Consider the following 26,425-nt stretch of genomic DNA (forward strand, 5'->3'; position numbering starts at 1 on the left):
GAGAAGAAAGTACAAAGGATAATAACTGAGCTAATGAGTGCTAACAGGCAACATAGAGATGTCAAATAATATTCGTTGGCATAAAATGTATTTAAATCTTAGATATTTTCTTTAAAATAAATCTATTCTCAGCTTTAATACAGTCTCCTTAAGAAAACAAAACTATAATCAATTGCTCCAACAAATCTCACTACCAAAGTGTGATGAGTGTGTTAAAAGCTCTTGAAACTGTCGGCATCTGCTTTGCTGGGTCCCATCTTATCTGATCATTTATTTGACAGACAAACAGCTCCAGCTTCTGCAGTTTTCCTTAAATTGCTAAGAACCCTCCCCACCCCAATTAAATCACACAGTGACAGCTGCAATTCTATTAGGCTACTTTCTTAACTTTGTTGGAAGGCAAAAAGATAACAAGGTAAAGTTTGCAACAATATAAATCATGTTAAGAACCATCACTCAGTGGCTTCGAATCCAAATCAAAGCTATGAAATACAAGATGACTTTAGATACCGAAATGAAAAATACCAACATGTTTCTCTGAGACTCAGGAATTAATACACAGCCACATTTTATATAACAGTCTGCTCAGAGGATTAGTAAAACAGAGGCGGCAAAACCTGGAAATCCTCCTACCCACATTAAGCTAATTGAGTTGGAGACATTCAATTCATCACATTTGCAGCCTGATTTATAAGCAACTCACCCTGCCTGGGAGCAGAAAGTGAAATGTTGTGAGCTAGCTATTCTTAAAATTTCAAACCCAGCAACTCTGAAACTGTCAATATCTTCTTAATGGTACAGAGAAAGATGAATCCCATTCAAGTACACTTCCGTGACCCTGATGGAAAAATAAATATCTAGTGCACATTTTATGGCAGACATTTCCATGAACGGTCTAGCCACATAATCAGAAACTCTCTGTGCCCGAATCCTATGGAAAACACATCATCACTTTAGCAAGTTGACGGAGTAATTTGAAATCGGTTCCTTGCGAAGATGGAACTTCCATTTGGCATAAAGAAAACAATCTTATGAGAGTTAAAACTCAAATTCAGAAAGGCAAAATATTATGGCTCTCGGCTTGCATAGCTGGTAAAAGCTTATGATACTAATAAATGCAAAAAATCGCCTGAGGATTGTAGATCAAAAATACTGAGGAATGGAATCAGAAGCAGAAGTTCTGCATTTAGAACACTCTTCTGAAGCAAATGGACCCTCAATCCTTCTTGTCTGGAAATACTTGTTGATCTCTGCTGCTAAGAACTGCTGTGCAATCAGGTGTGCCTCAATGACACGTTGGATTGAGAGGCTTCCTTCTATTTTTTTCTGAAACTTAATAAAGATTTCTTCTTGAGAAAGACAAGCCTTTCTTATCCAGGCAGAGCAATGACAATCAAAGATCCTCAGAGATGTAAGGGAGCTTGAAATTCATTCCACCTAGAAATTCTTAACCTCCGATCTGTGGTTCTTAAAGTACATAGCTAGGTTTTAAGTGAGTCATATCATCCTTCAAATTTTATGCAAAATTGTTGTGGGCATAGACCCACAAATATATAATTTTTTTTTTTCTGGGAAAAGGTTTCACAGGTTTTGACAATTTCTTGGCAGCTCAGAACTTCGAAAAGGTAAAGGCACTGTTCCTCAATGTCCCATCTTATACCTGAATCATCTCTGTGATATCTCATTGAGGATTTTCTAGCCTCAGTTTAGATACTTTTGGTGACAGGAAGCTCACTACCTTATAAGGCAGCGCATTCTATCTTTGGACAGCTCTATTTAAAAAAAAACAAAACAGAAAAACTACATAAATTCTGTCTCCTTGATGTTTATTTATTCTAGAGGTCATGGTGTCTACAGAAAATGTATAGAATAGTTGCTTTTTGTAAAGAAGGTGAAGCCAGACTACCATATCCCCTGAGCTGAATCTGTTCTCCAAGAACAACATCACTTGTGCCTTTGATGTTTCCATTTGACATGGTTTTCATCCCCTCACCAGCCTATTTGTCCTTCTCTGGAAACACTCCAATTTGCTGCCATTCTCCCTGAAATACGCTTCTCAGATACTGACACCACACTCTGGAACAATGCAGAATTATTATCTCTTTGTTTCTGATATGACAATTCCATTAGTGTATCCCAAAATTACATTGATTTTTTTTGAGAGCTCCACATACTGACAACTCCTTGAACTGACTGTATGCTATATCCCACCCCTACCCCAAGCTCCTATTGCTTTATCATGTGTTGCTGTTTCTTTTCCCATTGATCATTTGAAAAAGTGGATATTGAGAAGAGAACAGAATGAAGAATGGAGACTAGAGAAATCGGCAGGGAAGGTAGAGAGAGCCAGGGGAATCTGCGGGGGCAGGGGTGGTGGTGAATGTAAGCCTGGACAGTAAAATTAAAGCTGACAAACAACAACCTCTTTAATCTTAATAACTGCTCTAAGTATGTTTATTATTATTTTCAATATACAAATGTGGAAACTAGGGCTTGGAGGGACTCAGTGTTTTCCCAAATGGCACGCTTCTGGCAGCAAGCCCACACAGCCCAGCAGCTCTGGTAAAGCACCTGATAAGAGGTATGATAGTATCACCACCCTGTAGATTGGTCTTCTAGATACGGATCCTTCAAATTTGGTCTTTATAAAACTATTTCACCAATGGTTACATTGTTGATAAAGTGAATCAGAGTTTATTAATAACGAGGCAGATGTTATTCTTGATGAATCAAACTGATGCACATAATTTAGCTGGAGAGATTTAGGATGAGAGAGATTTTTGTCCAATGTCGACAACCTCAATCTGGCCCTTTGGGAAAGCTGAAAATTGGCATAAACAAATAAAACGTTAGCGATTACAAATTCCAGTAACATCTCCTAGAAATTAGAATACGTAAACTTTTGTGACCTGCTGTGTGGAACACACCTGCTCTCTACTTTTCTTGTGAAATGGAGAAACAAACTCTGGTCCAGGAACTGGAATCCAGATTCCAGTGTCAGCTTTAGCATCAACTGTGTGTCTGCTTAGCAAAAAGTCCCATAAACTATCTGACTCTTAGTTTCTCTATCTGTAAAATAAAAGTTAGACTATATTATTTTCAATACTCCTGCTCAGTTCTAAGGTCTATCATTCTATGATCTCACTGTTGAATACCAGGTCATCTGGCTACTTAGGGAATTTTGCCTGGATCCATACATAATCTAAATTATAGCAAGTATCATGTTGTTTGAGTAGGGGTCAGAGGTCTTTTTTTAAAAAATCATGTAAATACGTAGAATGGCTATTGGTAGCTCTGCTTTGATGGTTCATAATAGAAAAATAAAACCTATTTTTAGAAATGCTATATTTAAGTCTTATATTGCTCATTTATACTTAAAAGCTGGTAATATGTTTTATTGTTCTCCGGGAAAATAAGCCACCAACAAAACAACTTATTAAATTAAATTCTTTGACATATGAGGAGATAAAACAAAAAAAATCTCTAGAGCACCAGTTCTATGTGCAACCACTATAATTTCAAGCTGATTTTTACAACAGGCCCATGACTTCCACGTGTGCCCCGTGACTTAATGGCCCTTAAGGTGGGAGTGGGGGAAGTTCTCCACTAGTGTTATATGTAAAGGGAGTTTATAAGAGCCTCTCGAATGCATTTTAAATGATTTTACCTGTGACCTCAACATTGGCCACAAGCTATAACACCCTCGGTGTTCTGCCAGTAAAGACGGAACAGATCTTCTGCCTGCACAGTGATTATGGTGAGTCAGCTGGCCTGGGGGGATGCATCCTGGGAGTGCTGCATTGGGCTAAAATCAGCTGGCAATATCTCTGTGAGTGGGGAAAAATCAATTCAACTTTCTCTACCACATTTTTTCATAAAACATTCTTAAATAAGCATTATGAGGTTTCCTTTGTATATGATTATAGAGAGATTTAAAAATTACCTCCTAGAATACTGTTGAGTAAATATAAATAAGCAGTTATGTATTTTTTATTCACTAAATGATTCATGTACATCTTGATTTCCCCAATAGAACTGAAGTTCCTCATTAGAGAGAAATTCTCTAATTTCTTTTACTGTCTCTCATGGCGTGAAGTAAAGCTTTGGTAACATACATGGCAATCACTGAATAAATGCTGTGGCAACATAGAGTTCAAGAGAGCAGTTCTCAAAAGTTAGTGTGCAGCAAAGTCACCCAGAAAGGTAATAAAAATACAGAACCCTGAGTTCGGTGAAGTGAAATGAGGATGGGCCTCTGTGTGATTCTGAGACACATCCAAGTTTGAGAACCACTGGTTTAAGTAACTTAATTGGTAGTAATGGCTGCCACAACAGAGGTTGGTCAAAGGAAATAGTAAATACTGCAAATGTTTCAAGTTCAGGCTCTGCCATTTCTGACCAATGTGCTTTAGGGAATTGTTTAATTTCTCTGGACCAAAGGTTTTCTTCCCCACCCCACACCCCTTTTTGTAATATGGAGAAGTTGGACCAGATCAGTGGCTTTCTAACTAACTTTCTTGACCGTGATCACAATAAGAAACACATTTTATATTGTGAGCCAGCCCATACGCAAATACACCCACATGAAAGAGAAGCAAAGTTTTCTACTTATGATGTACTCTCATGTTTTCTATTCTCATGTTCTTTTGTTCTAGTCTAAAATTACCAAGTAAATTGATTTCACATCTTCTAATAGGTCAGTTACAGTTTTAAAATCCTGAATTTGATGATTTCTACTGTTCCCTTTAGTTTTAAAACTGCATGATTCTCATTTCTTGAAGAATAATACTATACTCTGACTAAGAGTGAGCGGTCTGATGTCAGACTAGCTGGACTCATATCCCAGATCTATCAAGGACTAACTGTGTGACCTTAGGAAAGTTTTCCTAACTTCGTTGTGCCCATTTTTCTTGCCCATAAAATGAGAATAAGAAGAAAATCTATTTTATGAGGTTGAATGGAATAACCCAATACATGTAGAGCATTTAGAATAGTGCCAGCATTTATTAGGAATTCAATAAATACATTTTACTTTTGTTATTATTTCTCCTAAAGCAGCCTGTATACAGAAAGTTTGGTGAGCAGATATAAATACAAAGAAAGAAAAATTCATGAAATTAAATTGTAGACTTTAGCAGCTGCCTCATATCCCATCCCCAGAACCTAGTAGTTTTGCTGAAAAAATATAAACGAATAAATAAAGACTGCTGATATAGCCGAAATTTCATTGTCCAAGAGAACCCAAGGTTAATATATACTTGATTTTAAAAATTATACCATATGAAATCATGCTAGAGTGACTGCTTAGAATTTGCAGAAATGGGATTTGGTCTATATTTAGAATTAGTAAAGTATGATTATAAGTACACTGCTAGCCAAAGAACAAAAATTGGTTCAATTTTCATGGGTTAAAATGTTCTCCAGACTTCTTATATGGTTAATGTGTGAATTCAATAAGTTTGTTAAATACCTCTATTTTATTACTCAAACCTTACTAGACATTGATGTGTTACTATAAAATAATGCTTTTAAAACAAATTTTTAGGTAAAAATTTTTAAATAGATATATCAGGAATTATCTATCTAAGTCAATGTTTCTCTCCAAATAGCTACCTTGAAAGATTATACAACATCCTCTACAATTAGCCATAAGAAAAGTACATTTGTTTATGCTTTAGTACAGTCTGGTTTGGATGACTCAAAACTTGGCCATGCCCTCAACTTATTTGCTGCAGTTGGTCTGAACTAGCCAAAGAGACATTCACATTCATATGAAAGAACAACAGTTTTAAATTATATATCCTTGCTTACCAGAGATGTGGGTATTCTGTAGTATAAAGTCATTCTCTCAAGGACAGCAAATGTGAAGATATGATAACAAGTGTCATCTTTACTGAGAACTCAAATTATTGACTGATTTTAAATTCAGATTTTTTTATAAACACATTTTCTATTTTTTAAATATAAAATAATTACCATTAACTGAACACCTACTATGTGTCAAATGCTATTCTAAAGACTTTTCATGTATTATCTCACTTGATAAATACAGCGACCCTGTGAGACTGTATTATTATTTACAACAGAAGTCCACAGATTTGCTAAAAGACATATCTAGAAAGGAAAAGAACCAGAATTTGAACAAAAAGTGAGTCTGATTCTAAAGTCCATCTGCTTTCCACTGTATGCAATTACATTTCTGGATTAGTTGGGAAAGAGTTAAAGATTCTTTAGCCCAATCAATGTCAATGCTTACTTATGAATGTATGTGTGAGATTTGAAATAATTTCTATGTATCTTTGCTAATAAAAAAGAATTGAAAACACACCTACTAAAAGGTTAAGGTTACAATTCCAAATATTTTTAATGTTGAGGGGTGTAAGAACTGTATATTATTTTAGGGCACCAATAACTACATCATCAATAACAACAGTAATAATAAGTATCCTTTACCGATGTCTAGCCTCAGTGAGCTTTTTGTACATTATTTCTAATTGTTATAGCAAGACTTGGCAGTAAGAAAATCTTAGTCTTCAGAACTTCTGCGTGTAACTGAGTTAACTCTTTAGGAATGTCTGCAGCTACAAATAATCACTATTGACACTTATTTAAGATTATTACAAATATTTCTCATTTTAAAAAATGTATTATGCCTAAATATATACAATAACCTAACATTTCTTAAAGAAAATTCATTATTTATTGTTATAGTTATTATATAGATGAGAGATAGAAGATCTGGATGTCATTCTGCTGACTTAGCTCTCCAAACCCATGGCAGAACCCATTAACCCACAGTAGGCTAGTTCTAGGGAGCATTCTTGAATTGTGAGATATTGCAGTAGGTCCTATGACTACCATTTTCTTCTTCCTTTTTCCAACTTCTGGCTTAAATATCCAAGATTATTTGAGCTATGCCATTGGTTAATAGCTTTCCAATTAATAATAATTGAAGCAAGAAATGTTTCATTTGCATAGAATTTTAACCAGGAGCTTTTGTTCCTGGATTCAGATTACGTCTGTCAAGGCCATACTTTATTTAACCTTTTCCTCTCACAAGTTCTGGGCCTGGAACAAAATGCATTATTCACAAGTATGTAACTCTCTGCCAAACACTTCTAATGTTTTTATTAACTAAGAGTTTCTCAATTTAGCCTCACAAATCTGTTTCTTCCCTAGCACCAGACGCTTCCCCAACTATTAGCTCAGCTACTTCCACCATCTAGTGGCAAGAGACAGAAGTGAATATATTTTGCATTTTTGAAAATTATTAATTTTCTAAAATAGTAAAATCAGATTAGTTTCTAATTAGTAAAATTAGTAAAACACTATGGCTAGAAATACATACATACATACATACATACATACATACATATATACATACCTTTTTTTCAGTTGATGGTCAGGACCCCATGACTATTAGAGTCAAATATACTAATACACACTAATAACAACATTAATAGCAATTTGGGGAGCTACCATTTTGTGTATTTCTTGTGTCAAGCTCCAAGCTAAGATCTGTGTATAGATTTTTCTCACTTAAACTTCATAGAGCAGATGAGTGAATGACATTATTTTTATTTTACAATTTAAAAAAGCAGGCTTAAGGAAGTTAAATAACTTGAGGACGCTCACATAGCTAGTGAGTATAAGACTTGGTATTTGAATCTGATTGAGTCTGATTCCAGGGCAAAAATAAATTTTTTATAATTTTCCATTGGCTGTATTAGCCATAGTGTATGTTATATGTATGTGTATGTTATCATATTTTTAAAAGTGTAAAAAAATAATTTTATTTAGAAGAAAGAGTTCCATGACCAACACATTTAGAAAATACTGTGTATTAACCATATCCCTATCTGAGAGGTAATAAATCCTTCAGTAAGTTAATAGATTAATTTCTCAAATGTTTTCAGCATTCATCTTTTTTATTTTCCTTATAATGATGACAAAATCCCACCAGCCGGACTTTGGGAAATCCTGGTCTAGTCTCATTGTGGATGCCAATAAAAGAGAGAAAAAAAAGACAAAACAAAACAAAGATGTGGCCCATTTCAAAGGAGCTCATTTTTATTAAGAGCAAGACAAATGGAATATCTAAAAGAAAGGACAATACCTACTTCCACAAAAATTATTTATAATAATAGAATAAGGTATATATAAAAAAGCTAATTGTTCAAACTATGTGCCATACAATATTATGACCTAGTGGAGTCAGGCAAAAGTTAATAGGAAAGGTTTCATGGAGAAAGAGGATTTATTGTACTGTTGGATAAAACATACCTTCCTATAAGCAGGCTCTGACAACTCCTCTGAGAAAATATTCAGTAAAACCAAGTACACTTTATCTTTCTTGCCTACAGTATTGTATATTGGCTTCCTAATTCATGAGCAACCCTCCCTATAATTTCTCAAGTTTGCACTGCCTACAGATTCACCATTGTTTTCCCATATAAATTCAACAAATGCCCAGTTGTTCAAGGATATAGAAGTCTTTCACAAACTCTCATACTCCCACTTTCCAGTAAAACTTCCCAGAACTGTCTATTCTTGTGTCAATGAGAATTAGAAGACAGAAAATTATATTTATCTGATTAAAGCAATTTGCACCAATTTAAGAAAGATAGCTTTAAACTTCCTTGTAAATAGTCATTGAATCTAAGATGGCTTTGACCATAAGACACACCTTAGGAAATGTACCTTAGGAGATGCTGCCAAATTTAATTGCAAGATACTATTTAATTTTAGGGCATATCCAGATTTCAGACATGTAATACACGAGGAAATAGTCAGGTTTAGAATTGATGAAATTCTGTATCAGTCATGATTAGGTAAGAGAGAAGAGAGTAGAGAAATGGAAAAACAAAAAGTTTATGCCTTGATTTCTATCAATGACACCAACCTCCAGAAGGCAAGTATTCATAACAGTGCTTATACTGATGCTTAAAATAATTAATTTTAAAATTAATTATAAAAACAAGTATTCATTGAAGATTTGAGCGTGTAATAATGAACAAAACCAACATGACTCTGACCTTGAGGGTGTTAATATAAACAGTTTATATTAGTAAATATTAATTTATAATAGTAAATATTAATAGTAACTTTATGAAAACAAAATGAAACCAATGGTTATGAATAATAGAATTAAAACATATTTCTAATCCAACAAAAATCATGTTAAGATGAAGCAGAGAATAAAGAGTAATTTTATTCATTCAATGATTGATGGTTGAATGTATAATTTCTACACTAATTATTCCTGAAAATAAGATAGTTTATAAAATTAGGCACATATAAAGTGAATATTTCAAAAGAAAAATAACCAAATAGAAATTACAGAAATAGATCTTGCTGGATCTTGGGAAGGAGAAATATGAGAGTTATGGCAGGCTGGAGTTAGGGTTCTTTGATGACACAGGCACCTAATGTGAGAAGTGTATTTCAACATAAAAAATTCTTCAATCGCTGAAAACAAAGTGTGTCTCTCTTGGTAATTCTTACAATCTAAAAAAAAAAAAAAGTTCAAAAGGATACTAGCCCTCATATATACTGGTTTTTGTCATGGGATAAAACATAATTCCTTGCGAGTTTATTATTGGTGTATTAAAATATTTTAAAGAGAACTTTTTTCCTTCTAATTCCTCATAATATTCCCATCTATTACCACTCTTCGTGGTTCTCATTTAGAAAATGACATTTCTTACACATTCCCTTATATTTTACATTTGCTTAATTTTACAGAATAAGGCTCTATGAAAAAAAGAACCTTCAACTTTTACACACATGAAGCCAATAAATTAAAATTTAAATCTAGAATCTCTTTAAAAACATGAGAACAATTTAGAAGATGATGATAGAGCACAAGAGTGATAAAGAATACAGGCTTTGGATCCAGAGACACTAGAGTTAAAAATATTAGAATTCTTACTTACTAGTTCTGTGATTGAAAGGAACGATTTAATTTTAAAATCGGGTATAATATCTCTTAGAGGTAAGAGAAATAAAATAAGTGATTTTAAGATATTTGTCATGGTAGCTGGCTGATGACAATAACAAGATCAAAAACAACATTCAGTGAGTGCTTATCATGTGCCAGGCACTTTCTAAGCAGTGTTGAAGTATTCTTTCATTTAATTAGTATAAAAATCCTATGAGATAAATATTATTACTTCCATTTTACAGATGCAGAAACTGAGTCTAAGAGATTAACTTGATCAAGGTCATACAGCTACGACCTTAAATGAAAGGGCTAAGATTTAAACCCAGGTATTAAAAATAAGTCGCCTCCTCCCTTCTCTCTCTCTCTCTCTCTCTGTCTCTCACTACTCGGCTACATGCCTGGGCTGTCATAATAACTAAGTTTCAGGAATTTGAATTCCTGTTTCAGAGTAAGAATAAGTAACAAATAATTAGAACTCAGGTCCCTTAAAAGAGTGATTATTTATACACACACACACACACACACATATGTATATACACACACACACATATACACATATATATGTACATATATATATATTTAAATTCATGTTTTAATACCTTTTTTCCCCCTCCATCGTCTATTATGGTATACATGGTAGACACTAAATTAATATTAGTTAAAATGACCTATACTGAAAAGAAAATTCTCATGCTTTATTATAGGGTTTCTTTAATGGGAAATTCTACGTAGCAGCTGAAGAAAATGCATTCCCATCTTGAGGCAAGGAAAACAAATTTCCTTGAATTGACCGCTAAATTGCATTTCTCCTTCCAACCCCATACTTCACACTGGCCAAGCCACTTTAATGAAAACAAGAGAAGCAAACCCATCTATCAGCCAGGCAGTGGGTGTGTGCCAAAGACAGATGAATCTTGGAACAGAGGCTTCAAATGATACGAGGTGATGGAAGAAGAAACTGTCAAACCTGCAGCAGTGAGATTACCCAGCTAATGATTCAGAGGCTGCTCAATGAGAAATTTAAACAGCCATCCAGCCATCTCACACTCTGTTTAGGCATGCCATGTGTAAATTCCTAATTTATATTAGAGAGCTACAGTGTCTAAGTAGGATTCCGGAGGAAATATCTGATTGTGTGTTTTGTCTCCTCACTTTTTCCCCATTTAGTGCTTGATCCAAGAGCACCAGATAGATCAAAAAAGCAAAGAAGTTGAATATGCCAGTTCTAATAGAGAATTTGTAAGTTCTTAGCATTTCTCTGACTCTAATATGCTTCCTTTATGAGAAAATAACACATTAGATTTTAATCACGGCAGGTTTTCCAAACACTTGAACAGTGATAATATAATAATCCCTTAACGACTTGATTAGGAAATGTGTCCTGTTGCTATAAAAAATACATGTGCTTGAGCCTGATAGTGCAGTGCTGTGCTGGAGTCAACTCGTGCAGGCATGTGAGAGCCTCATGTGCCCCTCATTCCAAATACATTCAGTAAATACAGGTTGGTAGCCTGAACTCACCATGCTGGGGGTATTTTACAATGAAATTGGCAAACTCTACTTATCAGAATGCTGTATTTTTTTTCCTAGAAAAAATTGTGCACATTTATCCATATCACTATTGCTGATATTAGAAAAGTACACAATCTCTTTATTAAGAGAATCTAAAAGTATACCTTGTTCAGCATAAACAATACCTCTAGAAAGTCATAAAGGAAAAGTCCTGGGCCCACGGGAGCTATCTCACAGCCTGGATGAACTCGCCTTTCCAGCTTCTTCACAATACCTTTGGGGCCACACCACTGAGCTGGTGGTTCCAAAAAAGGAGGAAAATCTATTCTAACCTTGATGTGTTATATCGGGGGTTTATTATTCTTAGGTGGCTACTTTTGAAATTGAAGTGAGCTGCTTTCAATAAAAACATTACTACAATAAAACCATAAAAACCGATAATTTCTTTTACAGAAAAGAATGAAAAAAATAAAATAGAAGGGAGAAAAGGAAAAACAAGGCTAAGGAAAAACCACCAAATAGAAGACACTTAACTCTGAGATTACTGGAAGGCAAAGGACAAAGGCAAAATAGGAAAGCATCCTTTATGTCTGAGATCTGATCTTTCAGAAAAAAACAACCTTTTCCTTCAACACTAATATGTTTTCCGAATGAGCCATTAACTAGCATAAACATGGTATAATCACCCAAACTATAGATGTTCAGATAATTATATTATTATGTATAGACTTAATGTACAAAATGAAGATCCTATCCTGCTTTTTTTCTTTTTTTTTTTAAATCGGATTAGCTTTAGACTAGCCTCCATCATCCCACTCATCTTGTAGCCTTTCGGAACTATGCTCTAGAGCTGATTAAAAGGGAAGTGCTAAGAAGGGGACAAAGACAAGTTGGGAGGAAAAAACGGAAGGCTCCATGGAGGTCCTTACAGGGATTTTTTTCAACCAGTCAGGAAAAAAAAAAAAAAATCCTGAAATTTAAATATTCTCAATGCAATCCAGTCTCCCAGCTCTGCTGTGTCTCCATTTATACTGGTCAGTACGCAAAACAGAGTGAGAATGAGCGTTTGTTTGCAAAGGTGGAAGGGTCCTTAAAGAAGGTATTCATTTGACCACAGAATAGAATCATTGATTCCTACAGTTATGCTGGACCTCAAAAACAATTTTATGCACTCTCCTGCTGAAGAAAGAGTCCTTTCTACAATATCACTGCCTTATCATCAGTAGGCCTGAAAGATTTCTAGGGACAGGGAACTCCTGTTTATGGGGGGTATGGCTGTGTCAGGAGTTGTGGTCTGATAATATTCACAAATATACATCCCCGTTACTTATGCACAGTGGTTCTGCTTCTGCCTTCTAGGTGATACCTATATTGTGTTTTCCATATGACAGTCATTGAGGTGTAAGAAGGTAAATCCCCTTAATTTTTTCTTCTCCGGGTTAAAAATATACATTCCCATATGTCATTCAATGATTTCCAAAGAGACTGGGAATAATTAAACAATAAATTCCAGAGGCATAATATTTACATATTTTTACATATTACAAAATATTTACTGGAAGTTTACAATTAACCTAATATGTTAATTAATTGGTGGTAACTAGAGCTAGTTTATTTGATAACACATTTTAGAATTCCAGAGTATTTCAAATGTACCAGATTTTGGAATTATACTGAACATAAGTTAGTCCTACTTTGATATTTTGGAAGGTATAATAAGGTTCCAGAAAACATCAGGGCCACCATTATGGCTATATTTTTTATTGTGAAACAGCCATATGGAAGTGCTGATGATGTGAATGTTCTGGCTAACAAAACAAAAACATATTTTAGCAGTAACCTAGGTTATTTGATAGTTTTGTTTTTCATTTCAATTTTCTTCTATCATATCATTGACTCTAGTTCCATTTTTCTTTAACTTTCATCAACAGTTATAAATTTTTATCCAAAGCACAAAATCCTATAGCATCAGCAAAGAAAACAGCAGAGTAATTTGCAATGAAGGAGCACAGAAAATCCTCACTCTCATTAACCATCACTTCTTGTCAAAATACCATTTATAAGAAATTGTTTAAAAGTAAAGAAAAAAGGTGGAAAGTGTTGGAAAAGTATAACACCAAATAGAAAGAAATACAGTATAAAATATAAGTGTTAATGAGCCAACTCACATATTTTCCTTTTCAGTCTACATGGTAAGGCAATCACTAGGTATCATCATGTTGTATTTACTTCCATTATTTTATCTGGGACCAGGAATGGAGATGGAAAGAAAGAATCTGAACAAAACCTTGATGTACTCCTGAGCTTTTTAAATATCTGGACAGCTTATTTTCCCTTTCAATTTTTCACCCCTGGCTCTTTCCTCAGCCCATTCTCAGCACCTAAAGGATTTTCCAGACATTCAAACAACCATAAGAACAACTAACCTGTGCTAGGTATTCCAGGTAACCCTTTAAACTACAGAAAAATCCTTTGGCAACCATGGCCACTGTAGTGTTTTGAAAGAGCCTCATTTAGTCAGGCCAGTAAATATCTCACTTAACAATGCAGACAACCACTGCTGCCAGCTCTAACAATCAAACTGACCTTCAGAGGAGAGATGTGAGACTGCAAGACGTATCCGTGGACATTTTCTATTTGAGACAGGTTCTTTTCTGATACATGCACAAGTTCAGGGCCTCTTACTTCATGGGTTAGTCGAGGTAAGGAATGATCATGTGGAGCGTCCTCATCTTGATATCGATACTTCTGGGAAAAAAGACAAGAAAGAAAAAAAGCATTAGTGTTTGCAAAGAGTACATTCTGAACTTCATATGCTAACTTTATTTACAGGACCCAATGTGTACCTATTGTTGATCTCACCAAAGTCTTTGCTGCAGACTCTTTGAGTGGTCACCATAAACCAGGTTAAGTGCGAGCAAAAGTGAACCAACCATCGATCCTGACCAATGCTGATGACTCGTTTCTGCTTGACAAAGTACTATCTTTGTTTAAAAGCTATGGAAAGTTGACAGTGAATGATCCTTTTTTTTTTCCTTTCCTTTATCATCTTCCGTCAACGTGCCTGTAATAGTAAGAGCAGCCTCTGGCAAAGGCCGTCCTTTGAGTCTTCCAAGCAGACCAAAGGAAGCTGGTAGAGAAAGAAAAGGATCAGGATAAGGAATGGTCTGAGGAAGCATAGCCCTGGCCATGGGGTCAATCTCCATCTTCAGCCTTGACCTTGGCTTCCTGTCTTTCTCTCTTTGCTTTGTTCATACTTGTACCATAACTTTTCCTTTGAAGCTGTCTTATTTGAGTCTCATTGTTTCAAGAGTATTGGTGAAGGTAAACAGGGAATATTCTTATTGGGGAAATTTCCTGGGGCTGAGAGACCTAAGAAAGAGGCTGACAACTCCAGAGGTGCATCGAGTTTATTAAGAGAACTTACACATAAAATCAAGGACTTGGGCAGCCCCAAGGTGCTAGATCTCCTCACCCAAAAGAGGTAGAGCTTATTATGTATAGCCAAGTAGCACCATGCTAAAACAGGTGGCTTATAACAACAGAGTGGGGAGCACGGATGTGCTTGTTAAGAGCTCTTTAATACAAAGCAGTAAACAACTTAATGGGACCACTTATCTATTCAAGAATATTCTTTTCAGGTGACACGGGCCTTCTCTCCCATGTTAACTTGTGGTCAGCTTGCTTCTGAAGATGGCTGTAAAACGGTGTTGGTCACATTAAATACCATCAGTCACTTCGCCAAACAAGTTTACACACCACTCACAACCCAGCTAGTAAAACGTTAGTTTGCCTTCCTTTGCCTTTGTTCCCTGTGAATGGTACAGGGGTATTAGGGGCAGGGGCCCAGACATCATCATAACCCCATCACAAGCTTAACTGTGATGTTTAACTTCATCCCAGTACCCCATTATTGTTATCATCAATGGTTACTTCTTTTCATGTCAGGTTACTAACATGTCTTCCTTCGAAATCATGCCTATATTTCCTTCATTTTTAGGGCAAAAAATATAATTTTTTGGCCATAAACTATCAGTCTCTGACTCATAATCTGACAGTAATAAGAAGAAACACCCAGGGTTGACAATTCAATCTGTTGTCCACTTTTACTCAAAAGTCGATTATCATTATTTGTATTTTTCAGAGAAGTTTTCTGCCATTTTCCTAGCTTACTATTAGTTTGAAAACAAAAATTACAGCTAACAATATCTCGACTATAGTTTGCAAAGGACTCTCATCTATTTCTTCCATTGCAATTCTTCTTACCTATGATGCTTCATTCTACTTATGAAAAAACTAACACTGAGAGTGGTTAAGAGACTTGTCTAAGGTCATCCAACAAGTGAGCATCAGAGCTGGGATGATTTAAATCTGAATCCTTTCACCTATCATCAATTTCTCCCCAACTCCCATGAGAAGATGAAACACAAGTCTGATAACTCAATCAGCAGCTTAGCAGAAAACACTTCAATGAGAGCAGATCACAAAATGAGGTCAGAGCATTTCTATAAACTGGAAAATACCATACTTCTGTTTTTCGTAATCCTGTGAATAATTTGGCAAGGTAATCTGCCTGAGAAACATGGGTCGAGCTTAATGTTCATTCTTGATCACTTGTGTGTTCATTGGGAGTGGAATAATGCGATACACATGCCCATTTTAGTGTCTCTGGCTCTCAGCCCATCTACCCTCCACACCTCTTCCCCCTCGTCCACTGTCTCTCAGAGAAACACTACCATCTATGTAGTCATCCGAGCCAGAAGAGTAGGAGTCAGTCAGACTCGATCCGCTCTGTCGCCCACACCCACCATCTGCCAACTTAATAAATCACTGAGTCTGCCTAATTTATATCTTAAATAATTCTTTAGTCTACTCTGTCCTCATCCCCCACGACCAGTAACCTACCCACTACTCTACCCACATTCGGATTCTCTTCAGCTCTCAGCTGGACCACAGCAACATCTTCTGGACTCGCTAGACTACCGCGGAGTTTGCCCCTTCCCCGTCCATCCTCTGCACTGCACCAGGGAACTTTCTGAATCACAAACTGATAAAGTTCTTCTTTTTAAAACCCTTTGTGAATCCCAAAGTCCACATTGCACAACTCGACCTTCCTTATCCTGCCATAAGCCACCCCCTAACACCACTACATGACCTGAGCCCCTATTACTTCTAAACTCTTTTATCTCACCACTCTCATCCATTTCGGGATTGTAGAGTACATATAAAAAACCATTACTTCCATTTTTAAAACTCTTATTAATTGTGGTAATATACACATATCATAAAATTTACCATCTTAATCATTTTTAAATGTACGGTTCAGTAATACTAAATATATTCACATTGGTATGTAACTGATCTCCAGAACTTTTTCATCTTGCAAAACTAAAACTCTTTACCCATTAAACAAAAACTTCCCATTTTACCCTCCCCCAGCCCCTGGCAACCACCATTCTACTTTCTATTTCTATGAATTTGACTACTCGAGATACCTTATATCAGTGGAATCATACAGTATTTGTCTTCTTATTGCTGGTTTATTTCAATTAGCATTATGTGCTAGTGCTTCATCCATGTTATAGCATGTGTTAGAATTTATTTCTTTTTAAAGGATGAATAATATTCCATCATATCTATATACCACATTCTGTTTACTCATTCATCTGTTAACAGGCAGTTTGGTTGTTCCTACCTCTTGGCTATTGTGAAGGATGCTGCTGTGAGCATGTGCATACCAGTATCCTTTCAGAACTTTGCTTTCAAGTCTTTTGGAAAGACATCCAGAAGTAGAATTGCTGGATCATATGGTAATTCAATTTTTAGGTTTTTGAGGAAACTTTTAAGCTTTTTAAAATTTAACATATGTAAAGCCATAGTCATGTTACTCATAAGAGTCTGAAACATAAAAATCCAAAGGCACCCAAAGTAAAATTTTGCAAAGTTAAAATGATTACTGTGGCTTCTCAAGGATTTCTACAGTAGGATTCAGCTGGTTTGGAGAAAGATTTCATTTATAAAAATGTACGTCTCACTGAATTTGTGAGGTAAATAACTATCAGAACACAGGAAATAAACTTAGTTGAACTTATGTGGTATCACAAAGAATTTATTTTAAGTTAATTATTTTTATAAATTTAAGATGCATTTCAAAGACTGATAAGGCTTTAAATTAAAATTAGACTTTAAAACCAATCAATTAATATTTTATTAGAAGAACTGTTGATTTTAACATTCATTGATCCTTTAGGCCTCAACCTTTACATTCCATTTTAGGAAGCATTTGTGAACTGCAAGTCTGAGATTTTGTAGGTATTCTTATAGCTTCCCCAGTCACAACTTTTATCTTGCTATACGGTTCTATACTTTTTTTTGTTTTGTTTGCTTTTACATTGGGCTATAAGATTTGTGAGGATTAGGGTCATTTAGGTCTTGTTTATCCTCATATTGCTAGCCCTTAGCCAAATGCCTGGCACATATGCTCAATAAGTATTTGTTAAATAAAGTTCCAAATGACAATTGAACAAATGGATGAAATGGGTATCAGCTGCTTAAGCTACAGAGGTATTTTAGCTGCCAAATACAACCTGTTTCATTGCAAAACATCATGAGCTCAGGATCATAATGCAAAAAGTCAACCACATCATTTGCTTGACATGATCTTAAAGAACATCAGATCCTTAAGTATTATATATTTCCCTCCTCATCATTCCTTCAGTAATATATGCTAAGAATGTAAACTGAATAAGAATCAGTTCTTGACCTCAGGAAGATCATAAGTTATTAAGTAAGTTATACATATATGCAGCAAAGTCATGATACATAGTGATAACGACCGTAAGTACAGAGTTCTGTGGGAGCAGAAATGGGTCAAACTTACCAGTTTGAAACAGGATCTAGAAAGATAATAAAAAGAGGTAAGGGCTATTCTAAGAAAAGACAATAATGTGTAGAGGAGATAAATGGTAAGAGAGGATGACATTTTAAGGGAACAGCAAGATATTGAAATGGATATTAGCAGGTGCATTTGTCTCCCTCCCCAAATCCTTGGAAATCCTTTCCACACACTCAACTGCATACTTCTCAGAAAGTTTGCCCTGGGGTGATTGAAGCCTCCTCCTCTCTTAGATGCTGACTGGGAGATATGCCAGAACTCTCAACTCCCACACCTCAAAGTGAAACAAATTCTGGGGTGCAAATTACATTTCAAAGCACCTGATAGGATCAACCTAAAGCTAGACTGCATCTAAACTCACATTCTTGCAGAACTACTTGATGCTGACCTCACTCCTTGAAGGGCTTCTCTTGGGAAGTGCCCTCCATAAATCATGCTCATACTAATACTCATTTTAGGTCTACTTCAGGTGAACCTGACGTAGGATCTGGATGGAGGTTGGGATGTGAGGGAGAGCATGGCAAGAGACAAGGCTGAAAGACATCCTGCTATCTATTGTAGACAATAGGGAACCATCCAGAAGACTTAAACAATACTCTCCCTGGTGCCAACCAGCTGTGTCTCCTCCCGCTTTTTTTTCTTTTTTTTTTGGTTTCCAGTTTTCTGCAAGAAGTGACAAGAACTAGCGAGAAATAAGTAACACATTTAACTCAAATGTAAGCCTCCAGACAAATCTCCCTGATGGGGCACAGCAGAATCTCTGCTTGGATTCAACTTTGGCTGGACCAAAAACGATTTTTTTCTTTGTAATACTAAACTAATATTAATGTTATCAGAAATACTAATCCTAACATTCATGCCAACATGAAAACCAATAATCGTAGTTATACTTATTGTGCCAGAAACTATGCTAAATGCTTTATATGCATCATTGTATCATTGTACCTGAAAGACAGGTGTTGTTATTCTCTCATCTGAGGCTTGGAGAGTTAGGCATTTTTTTCCCCAAGCTTACACACCTCATGAGTAGCAAACCAGGATTCAAACACGTTAGTCTGACTCTAGAGTTAAAGCACTTAAATATTCTTCTAACCTGGTTAGGACCCAAAGATCTCGAGACCAACTTTATCTTCAGGAAATACAATAAAACATAATTTTGAAAATCCTGAATAGTTACCTACCAAGAGAGATTAAACAACTCCACAGAAGTCACACCCAGATTTAAGAATTGGCTCTAATGTTCTGGGCAATTCTGATCATCTCTCTTTATAGGTCTTGTCTATTAGGTACTAATGCCATTCTTGGCACCTTTTGGGGTCTGTTATTGCGTGTAAAAGGAGGGCCATTTGAAGAGGATCTCTGTTTTGAAATATGTGCTTTCCTCTTTTCCTCTCTTCAGGTGGGTCCATGGGAGGGGACTCCAGAGCAAAAGAACTTGTATAAACAGATTATACTTTCTCTCCCAGCTCTGATGGCAGTGAGGCAGAAGACAGGGAAAGTCAATGTACTATTCATGTTCTCCTGTCTTTAGGGAAACTCATTTCATTCAGGACTTCTGGAATGCTATCCCCTTCACCCTTCCAAAATTTAATCCCCCACTCCCAGGCTCCTTCATCAGGCAAACTTTTTTCAGGCCTGATGAAGGAGCCTGGGAGTGGGGGATTAAACTTTAATCAGACAAGGCGTCATCTCTTTGACTGCTAAGGTTAAAAGGATGGCCACTGCAATGACCTGTCCATGTGCCTATCTCTCCCCCTTGCCCTCAAGTGCCAAGTGAGCAGAGACGGGGTCCTATTCATCTCCAGTGCCCCACTGAAGACTGACACAGTAAAATACATAGGACTTTAACTGACCTAAATTTAAATAATCCGAGCAACAGTATGGCATACCGATCAAAAAGCCCTCCCAGCTGAACCTGCATACAATCATTCCAATACTCCTCTTCTACCCAGGGCGCCTATATGGATGGACAAAGGTTAGGAAGTCTGACCAGATTCTGCTCACTACATTCTGCTGGTGCCTGTGTGAGTCACAATCATCCTGAGTTACCCAGAATTCAAACACAGGAGCCTACTTGCATCTAATCCATCACAGGAGGGTCTCTTGCACAGTCTGTAAGATGGTGCTGCGCTGGCCCAGTGCATGATAATTGAGGGAGAAGTAACAAATCTTTCAAGGCCTCATAAGTAAAAATCTGGGTCTTTTCCTGTTTCTACAGAAAAAGTCCTCTGCTTCCCCCTTGCAGCAGAAGTTGGCACTGTTCTAGTGAGCGGGGAGTAGGAGTCGGGGAGGGAGAGAAAACTCAAAACACAGAAACTCCAGGAGAACCAGAACATGTTTGTGTGCTCTTCAGAGGTAAGTAATATTATAATACATAACAGTGAATACCATCCACAAACACTTTTCTAAGAGGGTTTTAAAAAGTATCCCATTTAAAGCTTAAACCAACATTATGAAGTAGGGACAAACTTAAGGAATGATTACAGTTTCTTACACAAAGCCTAACATTTTGGACAGGCTCAAAACCTCTTCGTTCCACTGCTTTTGTTAACAACATTGACAAATGGCATTCTCCGTGGAGTGGAGTCTCATCCCCTTGTGTAATCTAAGTCCTTTGAGGGCAGGGCCCCTGCCATTTACCCTTATCTCCTGCAGAGTGGTCAGGCCAGAACGCCAGCCAAACAGACCTGACTGGCTGCTGCTGAAGGAAGCCTCTTAGTTTCAAAAACATGCTTTGGCAGAAGCATACATTTTAGGAGAAGCATGATATTGGTTAGAAAATTAAATAAACAATAGACTTGCAAAGATCCATAAAGAAGAAGTGACTGCAGCTCAGAAAACAGAGAAAAATAAGAGTAAAAAAAGCTATCTGGAAAAATTAACTACATAGAAATGAAAGGGTTTTTATTTCCTCTCAAGATTGTCAGTTTAACTTCCACAATAGAGAAAGCTCATCCAGGCCCGGCCAGGCACCATCTTATTTTAAAGAATATCGTTTCTGTAAACACTCTGATATTTCTTTTTAGGAATTTTATCTACTGGAAGCTTGTGCAGTATATAGTCATACAGCTCTCTTTCCAGCTCCATCCTTTTTCCATGATGTCTTAGTCTGTCTGTGACCTGTGACCCATCCCAATTACTATACCTATTGCATCCTCTCTCCAACTCACTGCCTCTCCCTCTGGAAAGAAAATATGGCTCAAAAAGAGAAAAAAAAAGAAGGTAAAGAGTGGTTAATTCAGTAATCAGATCAGTATTTATATGCATTTCTTTGATTCGAAATAAATTCTCTGAATGCTACTTTGACTGAAGCAGGGTTCTTTTTCCCCTCTCATCCTTTCTGGCTGCTATCCCAATTAATTAGTCCAGAATAGTGACATGTACGTTGCAATCTGGGTGTGAGAGGTGTTAATAGGAGGAAAATGAGAGGACAAAAAAAGATAAACCACACCACACTTAATTTTCAAGGAGACCTACTGGCTTCTCTTCTCCCACCAAACTGCTCCCTGCCTCACAGGATTTCAGGGCACCCTCTACTTACTTTTCTTAAAACTCATCATGTTTTATTTTACACTTATTTCTGTGATCACTCAATGTTTGCCTCCCTCATTGGACTGAACCCTCCACGAGGGCCAGGTACTCTGCCAGCGTGGTTCACTGCTGCCCTCTGGTGCCTGTCGCATGTACATAACAGGCTCTGTCAATGTTCACGAATGAGTCAAGTAGTCTGTAGCCGAATCTCTCCTCAAAACCCATTACTCAAAGGCCCAATAACAGTGGGTAGAAGCTCACTGACAGCTGATGGCACACAAATCTCCCAAAGCGAAGTTACCCTTCAAAAAAATGACCCACCATCAGCAGTACAGCTGGCCCAAAGAACACTTGAAAGAGGAATTTGGGGCAGGGAGAGTTAGAACAGGATGCAAGTAACAGGACTGATGTAAGAGATGAAAAGCTCTCCCAGGTGTTCCATTTGAATTTTTTGAAACAAAACTCACAAATGAAAGGAAATACTTTCCCGCTTTTTGCCACAAAGAACAGGACAAGCCAGGATGTTAATTAAATTACAAATCAGCTGTCTGCTTGCAGCTGACAGAGCTCTGTGTGCTTCCAAGCAACGTCAGATATTTTAAACCCTCTGTAATTACCTACAGTGGAGGAGCTGCCAAGAAGGATGCTTTCATGAATATTTAATGGCTCTTAAGATCCTTTTTAAAGAACTGATGATTTAAATAATCAGGAGAGAACTTACTCTAGCTCAGTGCTGCCCTCCATCTGTTAACTGAAATGCTGGAAATGTAGCATAATAGGAAATGCATGCTTTCTCTCCTAAAACTCTGGACTAGGCCCAAGACCTAGGGGAGGCCAGGATCACATAGAAGAGATAAGTGTATTATTAGATATTCCTTAAGCTCTCTGAGCAAGTCAGACTGGGACCACAGACCACAATCTAGGAAAATCATGAGTATGGAATTGTAAAATGAATTTGTATAAGATGCCACCCATTCAGGTGACATTGAGGATGCTGTTTACAATTTACAAAGTACTTTCAGAAACATTGTCTTAAATAAGTCCCTCAAGAATTAGAAAAAGACATTACTGTCACTCTAATTTCCAAATTAAAAAAAAGAGAGAATGGGAGAGTCCCTGGCGTGTTAAACAAATGGCAAAGCTGGGTTTTAAACCAGTATAACCGGCTGATTCCAAGAGACAGCCCAATATAGTGAATGTGCATGAATCCTGGCATTAGAATCATGGGTACAAATCTTGCTTATGCCACTTGCTAGCTGAGAGACATCTGTCAAGTTGCTGGACATCTCCGACCTTCAGTTGACTGAAGCTAAAAACTGAAAATTATAGGGTATACCTCATAGAACTATAAGCATTGAGAGACTCTGTATTCCTGGAACGTAGTAGATGCTTGACCAATATTAATGCTCTCCTTTCTGGAACTCTCAAGTCCTTTGCACTTTGCAAGTCCGTCATCAAAAAAAAGGAGTATCAAAGAATGAACTCTTCACTGCTAATGCTGTCAGCACAAAGGAAACGAATGGCAATGGTCATCTGTACCCTCTAAACACGTCTATCATCTTTCCTCTCTTTGGCCATCATACTGGAATGACTTTCTAAAACCTCAGTTGTAAATACAGGTTCTGGAGAGACTGCTGGAATCAATTCACCGTTCTATCATGTATTACATTACCTGGGGCAACTCATCAAAGTCTCTGAGACTTGATATTCTCATCTTTAAGACAGGAAGAGTACTTAACTCAAAGAATTTTTGAGAAGGCCAATAAAATAATACATAGAAGGCACTTAGCAGAGTGTCTATGACCTAGTAAGTAGTCAAGTAGTCACTTAATATCAGCTATAATGATCTAATTCTAACATTAGATTATTTTACTTGATTATAAAATATTTTAGAAATATAAAAAATGCTTAACTGAAGGAAAAAAATATATAGCCCCTCTTTTTTGGGGGGCATTCAATGTCTTCAAAGCACAAAATTACGATTTTTCCCTCTATAACATATAAACCCTGTGTTGCAATCTCGCAGCTCTCCTGATCCCACAACACACTCTTCAGCCCTCCTTTATGCCCTCAGCAATGCTCGGACACCTTCCAGGCTCTCTCAACCTGTCTTCACTCGACTCAGCCTGCTCTGACCATTCCAACTCCCGCTACTCCTGTCTCCTCTCATTGTTCATTCAACGAGAATTTATTCCAGTTATAAAATAAGCCATGAGGATATGATATAGAGCACAGTGACTATAGTTACTGTTATGTTACTATGATACTATTTTTTTTAAAAAGCAAGAATTTATTGAACACTTGCTATGTGCCAGACGTTGTTAATAGTAGGGATACGAAAGTGAACAAGAATGACACATCTCTTCCCTACCCTTTGCTCTTGATGTCTTCTTTACCTCTAATAACTTCCCTGACTGTCTTTCACCTGGCTATTGCTCAACCTCAAAACTTAACTCATCTATCATTTCTTCTCAGATGCTTTCCCTGGACACCCAGGTTTGGCTCAGTGTCCTTTTTCTGTGCTTACGTGACTGACTCACTGAGAATTCCTCTTTTTTTTAAGTATGTACATATCTGTTTTTCTCAGGGGAACATAAAGACTTCTTGATTTATTATTGTATGACCAGCAGCAAACATTCTGTCTGAGACCCTATAGGTGCTCAATGAATGTTTATGAAGTAAGTTAGCCCTGGTGGAAATGTAAATTCCTTGGACTCTTGCACACTTTACCACTCCTAGCACATCCTGGAAGCAGCACGTACCCACGAACCCTGTCTGGATTCCATAGGAGATCTGCTTACTGATCAGCACCCTGCAAGGTTTTCAGTAATAAAGCGAAAACTGGTCCATTTTATAGTACAGGTAATGAAGTGGGTTATTTTGGGGAAATGAAGTTCAAGTTTGGGGCATGAGGCAAGTGGGAAGGAGTGTTGGCTGGCGGCTTTCTGGAGCAAAGAGCTGAAAGGAAGAAAAATTGGGACATGCAAGAAGGGAACTGAGTACCTTCCTTCCCCCCACTCTGCCAGCACTGAGTTATAGCAACTAAGGAAGCACAACACATAAATGAGGCCATCCCAAGTAACCTTACCCTAGACTCTTTAAAACCCAGGCTGGCAGCTGGACACACTGATGAGAATACCAGCCGCAATGAGCACTGTAAAATACACTCAAGTGTGCGTAAGGCAAGGAAGAGGTCTGGAAGAGTACACACTATGCTGACACTGGTTATCTCTGGGTGATTATTTTCATTTTTTGTTACATATATTACTTGGAGAGTAAAAATAATTAACATGGTAGAATATGTAAGGCATAATCAAGTTTTTATTCTGTTGTAATGGAGACAGTCCAGTGGGGCTGTAAGCTTTGTGTTGAGAGAAAATTCTCCAGCCCTGGAAAAACTTTATCCAATTTTAGTTGTGTTAACTTTATGAGCTGACGGAAGGATGCAAGGGTGATAGTCAGCTGACTAATGGAGGAGAGAGCTGGAAAGAATTTGCTGGAAATGAAGAAAGCTTGAAATCAAATTGCTTTGATGCCAAGAAATAAAATCAATGATTTGGGAACATACTTGATAATTAGTTTGTTCATTTGTAATGCAACTTCAAATACTGCCTGAATAATTCTCCAGGAATAATTGCAACTGGATTCAAGCAAGGGCAGTAAGAGCTTGTGGGAAGTCACTGTCTGACTCAGTCCACCAGCTGTGTAACTGCTGTAGCTTCTGCGAGTAATAGTCATTCGCTGCCGAAAGCTAGAAGCGTGTTCTGCTCAGTGTGCTGGTACCCAGAAAAGATGAAATGTGTATTTCGGCTGAATGCTTAGTCAAGTGATACAAATTCCCTGCACCTCAGTTTCTTGAGTTTCAATTCTTTTCCTGACACTAATCAGCAGTGTGACTTCAGGCAAGTACAGAACCTCTCTGAAACTCAGATTCCTCGTTTGTAAAATTGGGTTAATAATACTTATAACAGTGTTGCTATGGGAAATTGATGAGGTAATATGCATAAATGTCTTGGCATAGGGCCTGACTCCTGCTAGATACTTAAGAAATCTAAGCCTCTTCCTACTTCTGTCAGTGTCATATACTTTCTTCCTAAGTATTATCATAAGGGTACACACACACACACACACACACACACACACACACACACACACACACACATGCATGCATATAACTCAACCTTACCACTATTATAGGGAGCTGGCTTCCTCCATGCTATCACAAGCCTCATAGTATCATAATGAATCTGCATAAACCCTCTGAAAAATGCAGACTGAGTTGCAAAGGCCTTGCCTCCACTGCTCTAAGATTTAGCTTCTTTTCTGTATGAGAGGCCATCTTATTGTGTTTACTCAGTGCTTCACCTGGGCCAAGGTTCCTGGTCCCCTCTTCTTATGATTATTATTTCTGTCCAGCAGGCAGAGAGAGAGAGTATTCTCAGACACCTGTGCTGAATTTACCACCATTGCTCACTCAAGCTATTCTTGAGCTTCTGGACCTCAGAATTTGCTGTGGAATCAGCACCTACCCAATCCTTCCATCC

The 26,425-nt window shown here is 37.1% G+C and overlaps 1 protein-coding gene across 1 annotated transcript in view; it reads right to left on the bottom strand.

Moving 5' to 3' along the window:
* Window positions 1-26,425, bottom strand: part of DLG2 (discs large MAGUK scaffold protein 2) — a 1,459,931-nt gene that overhangs the window by 574,712 nt on the left and 858,794 nt on the right. Inside the window, exon 6 of the mRNA XM_023532491.1 lies at window positions 14,042-14,203. Coding sequence (XP_023388259.1) covers window positions 14,042-14,203 — 162 coding nt within the window. The remainder of the gene's footprint in view (window positions 1-14,041; window positions 14,204-26,425) is intronic.

The sequence above is a fragment of the Pteropus vampyrus genome, unplaced genomic scaffold (assembly GCF_000151845.1).
Source record: "Pteropus vampyrus isolate Shadow unplaced genomic scaffold, Pvam_2.0 Scaffold84, whole genome shotgun sequence".
Taxonomy (NCBI): Eukaryota; Metazoa; Chordata; class Mammalia; order Chiroptera; family Pteropodidae; genus Pteropus; species Pteropus vampyrus.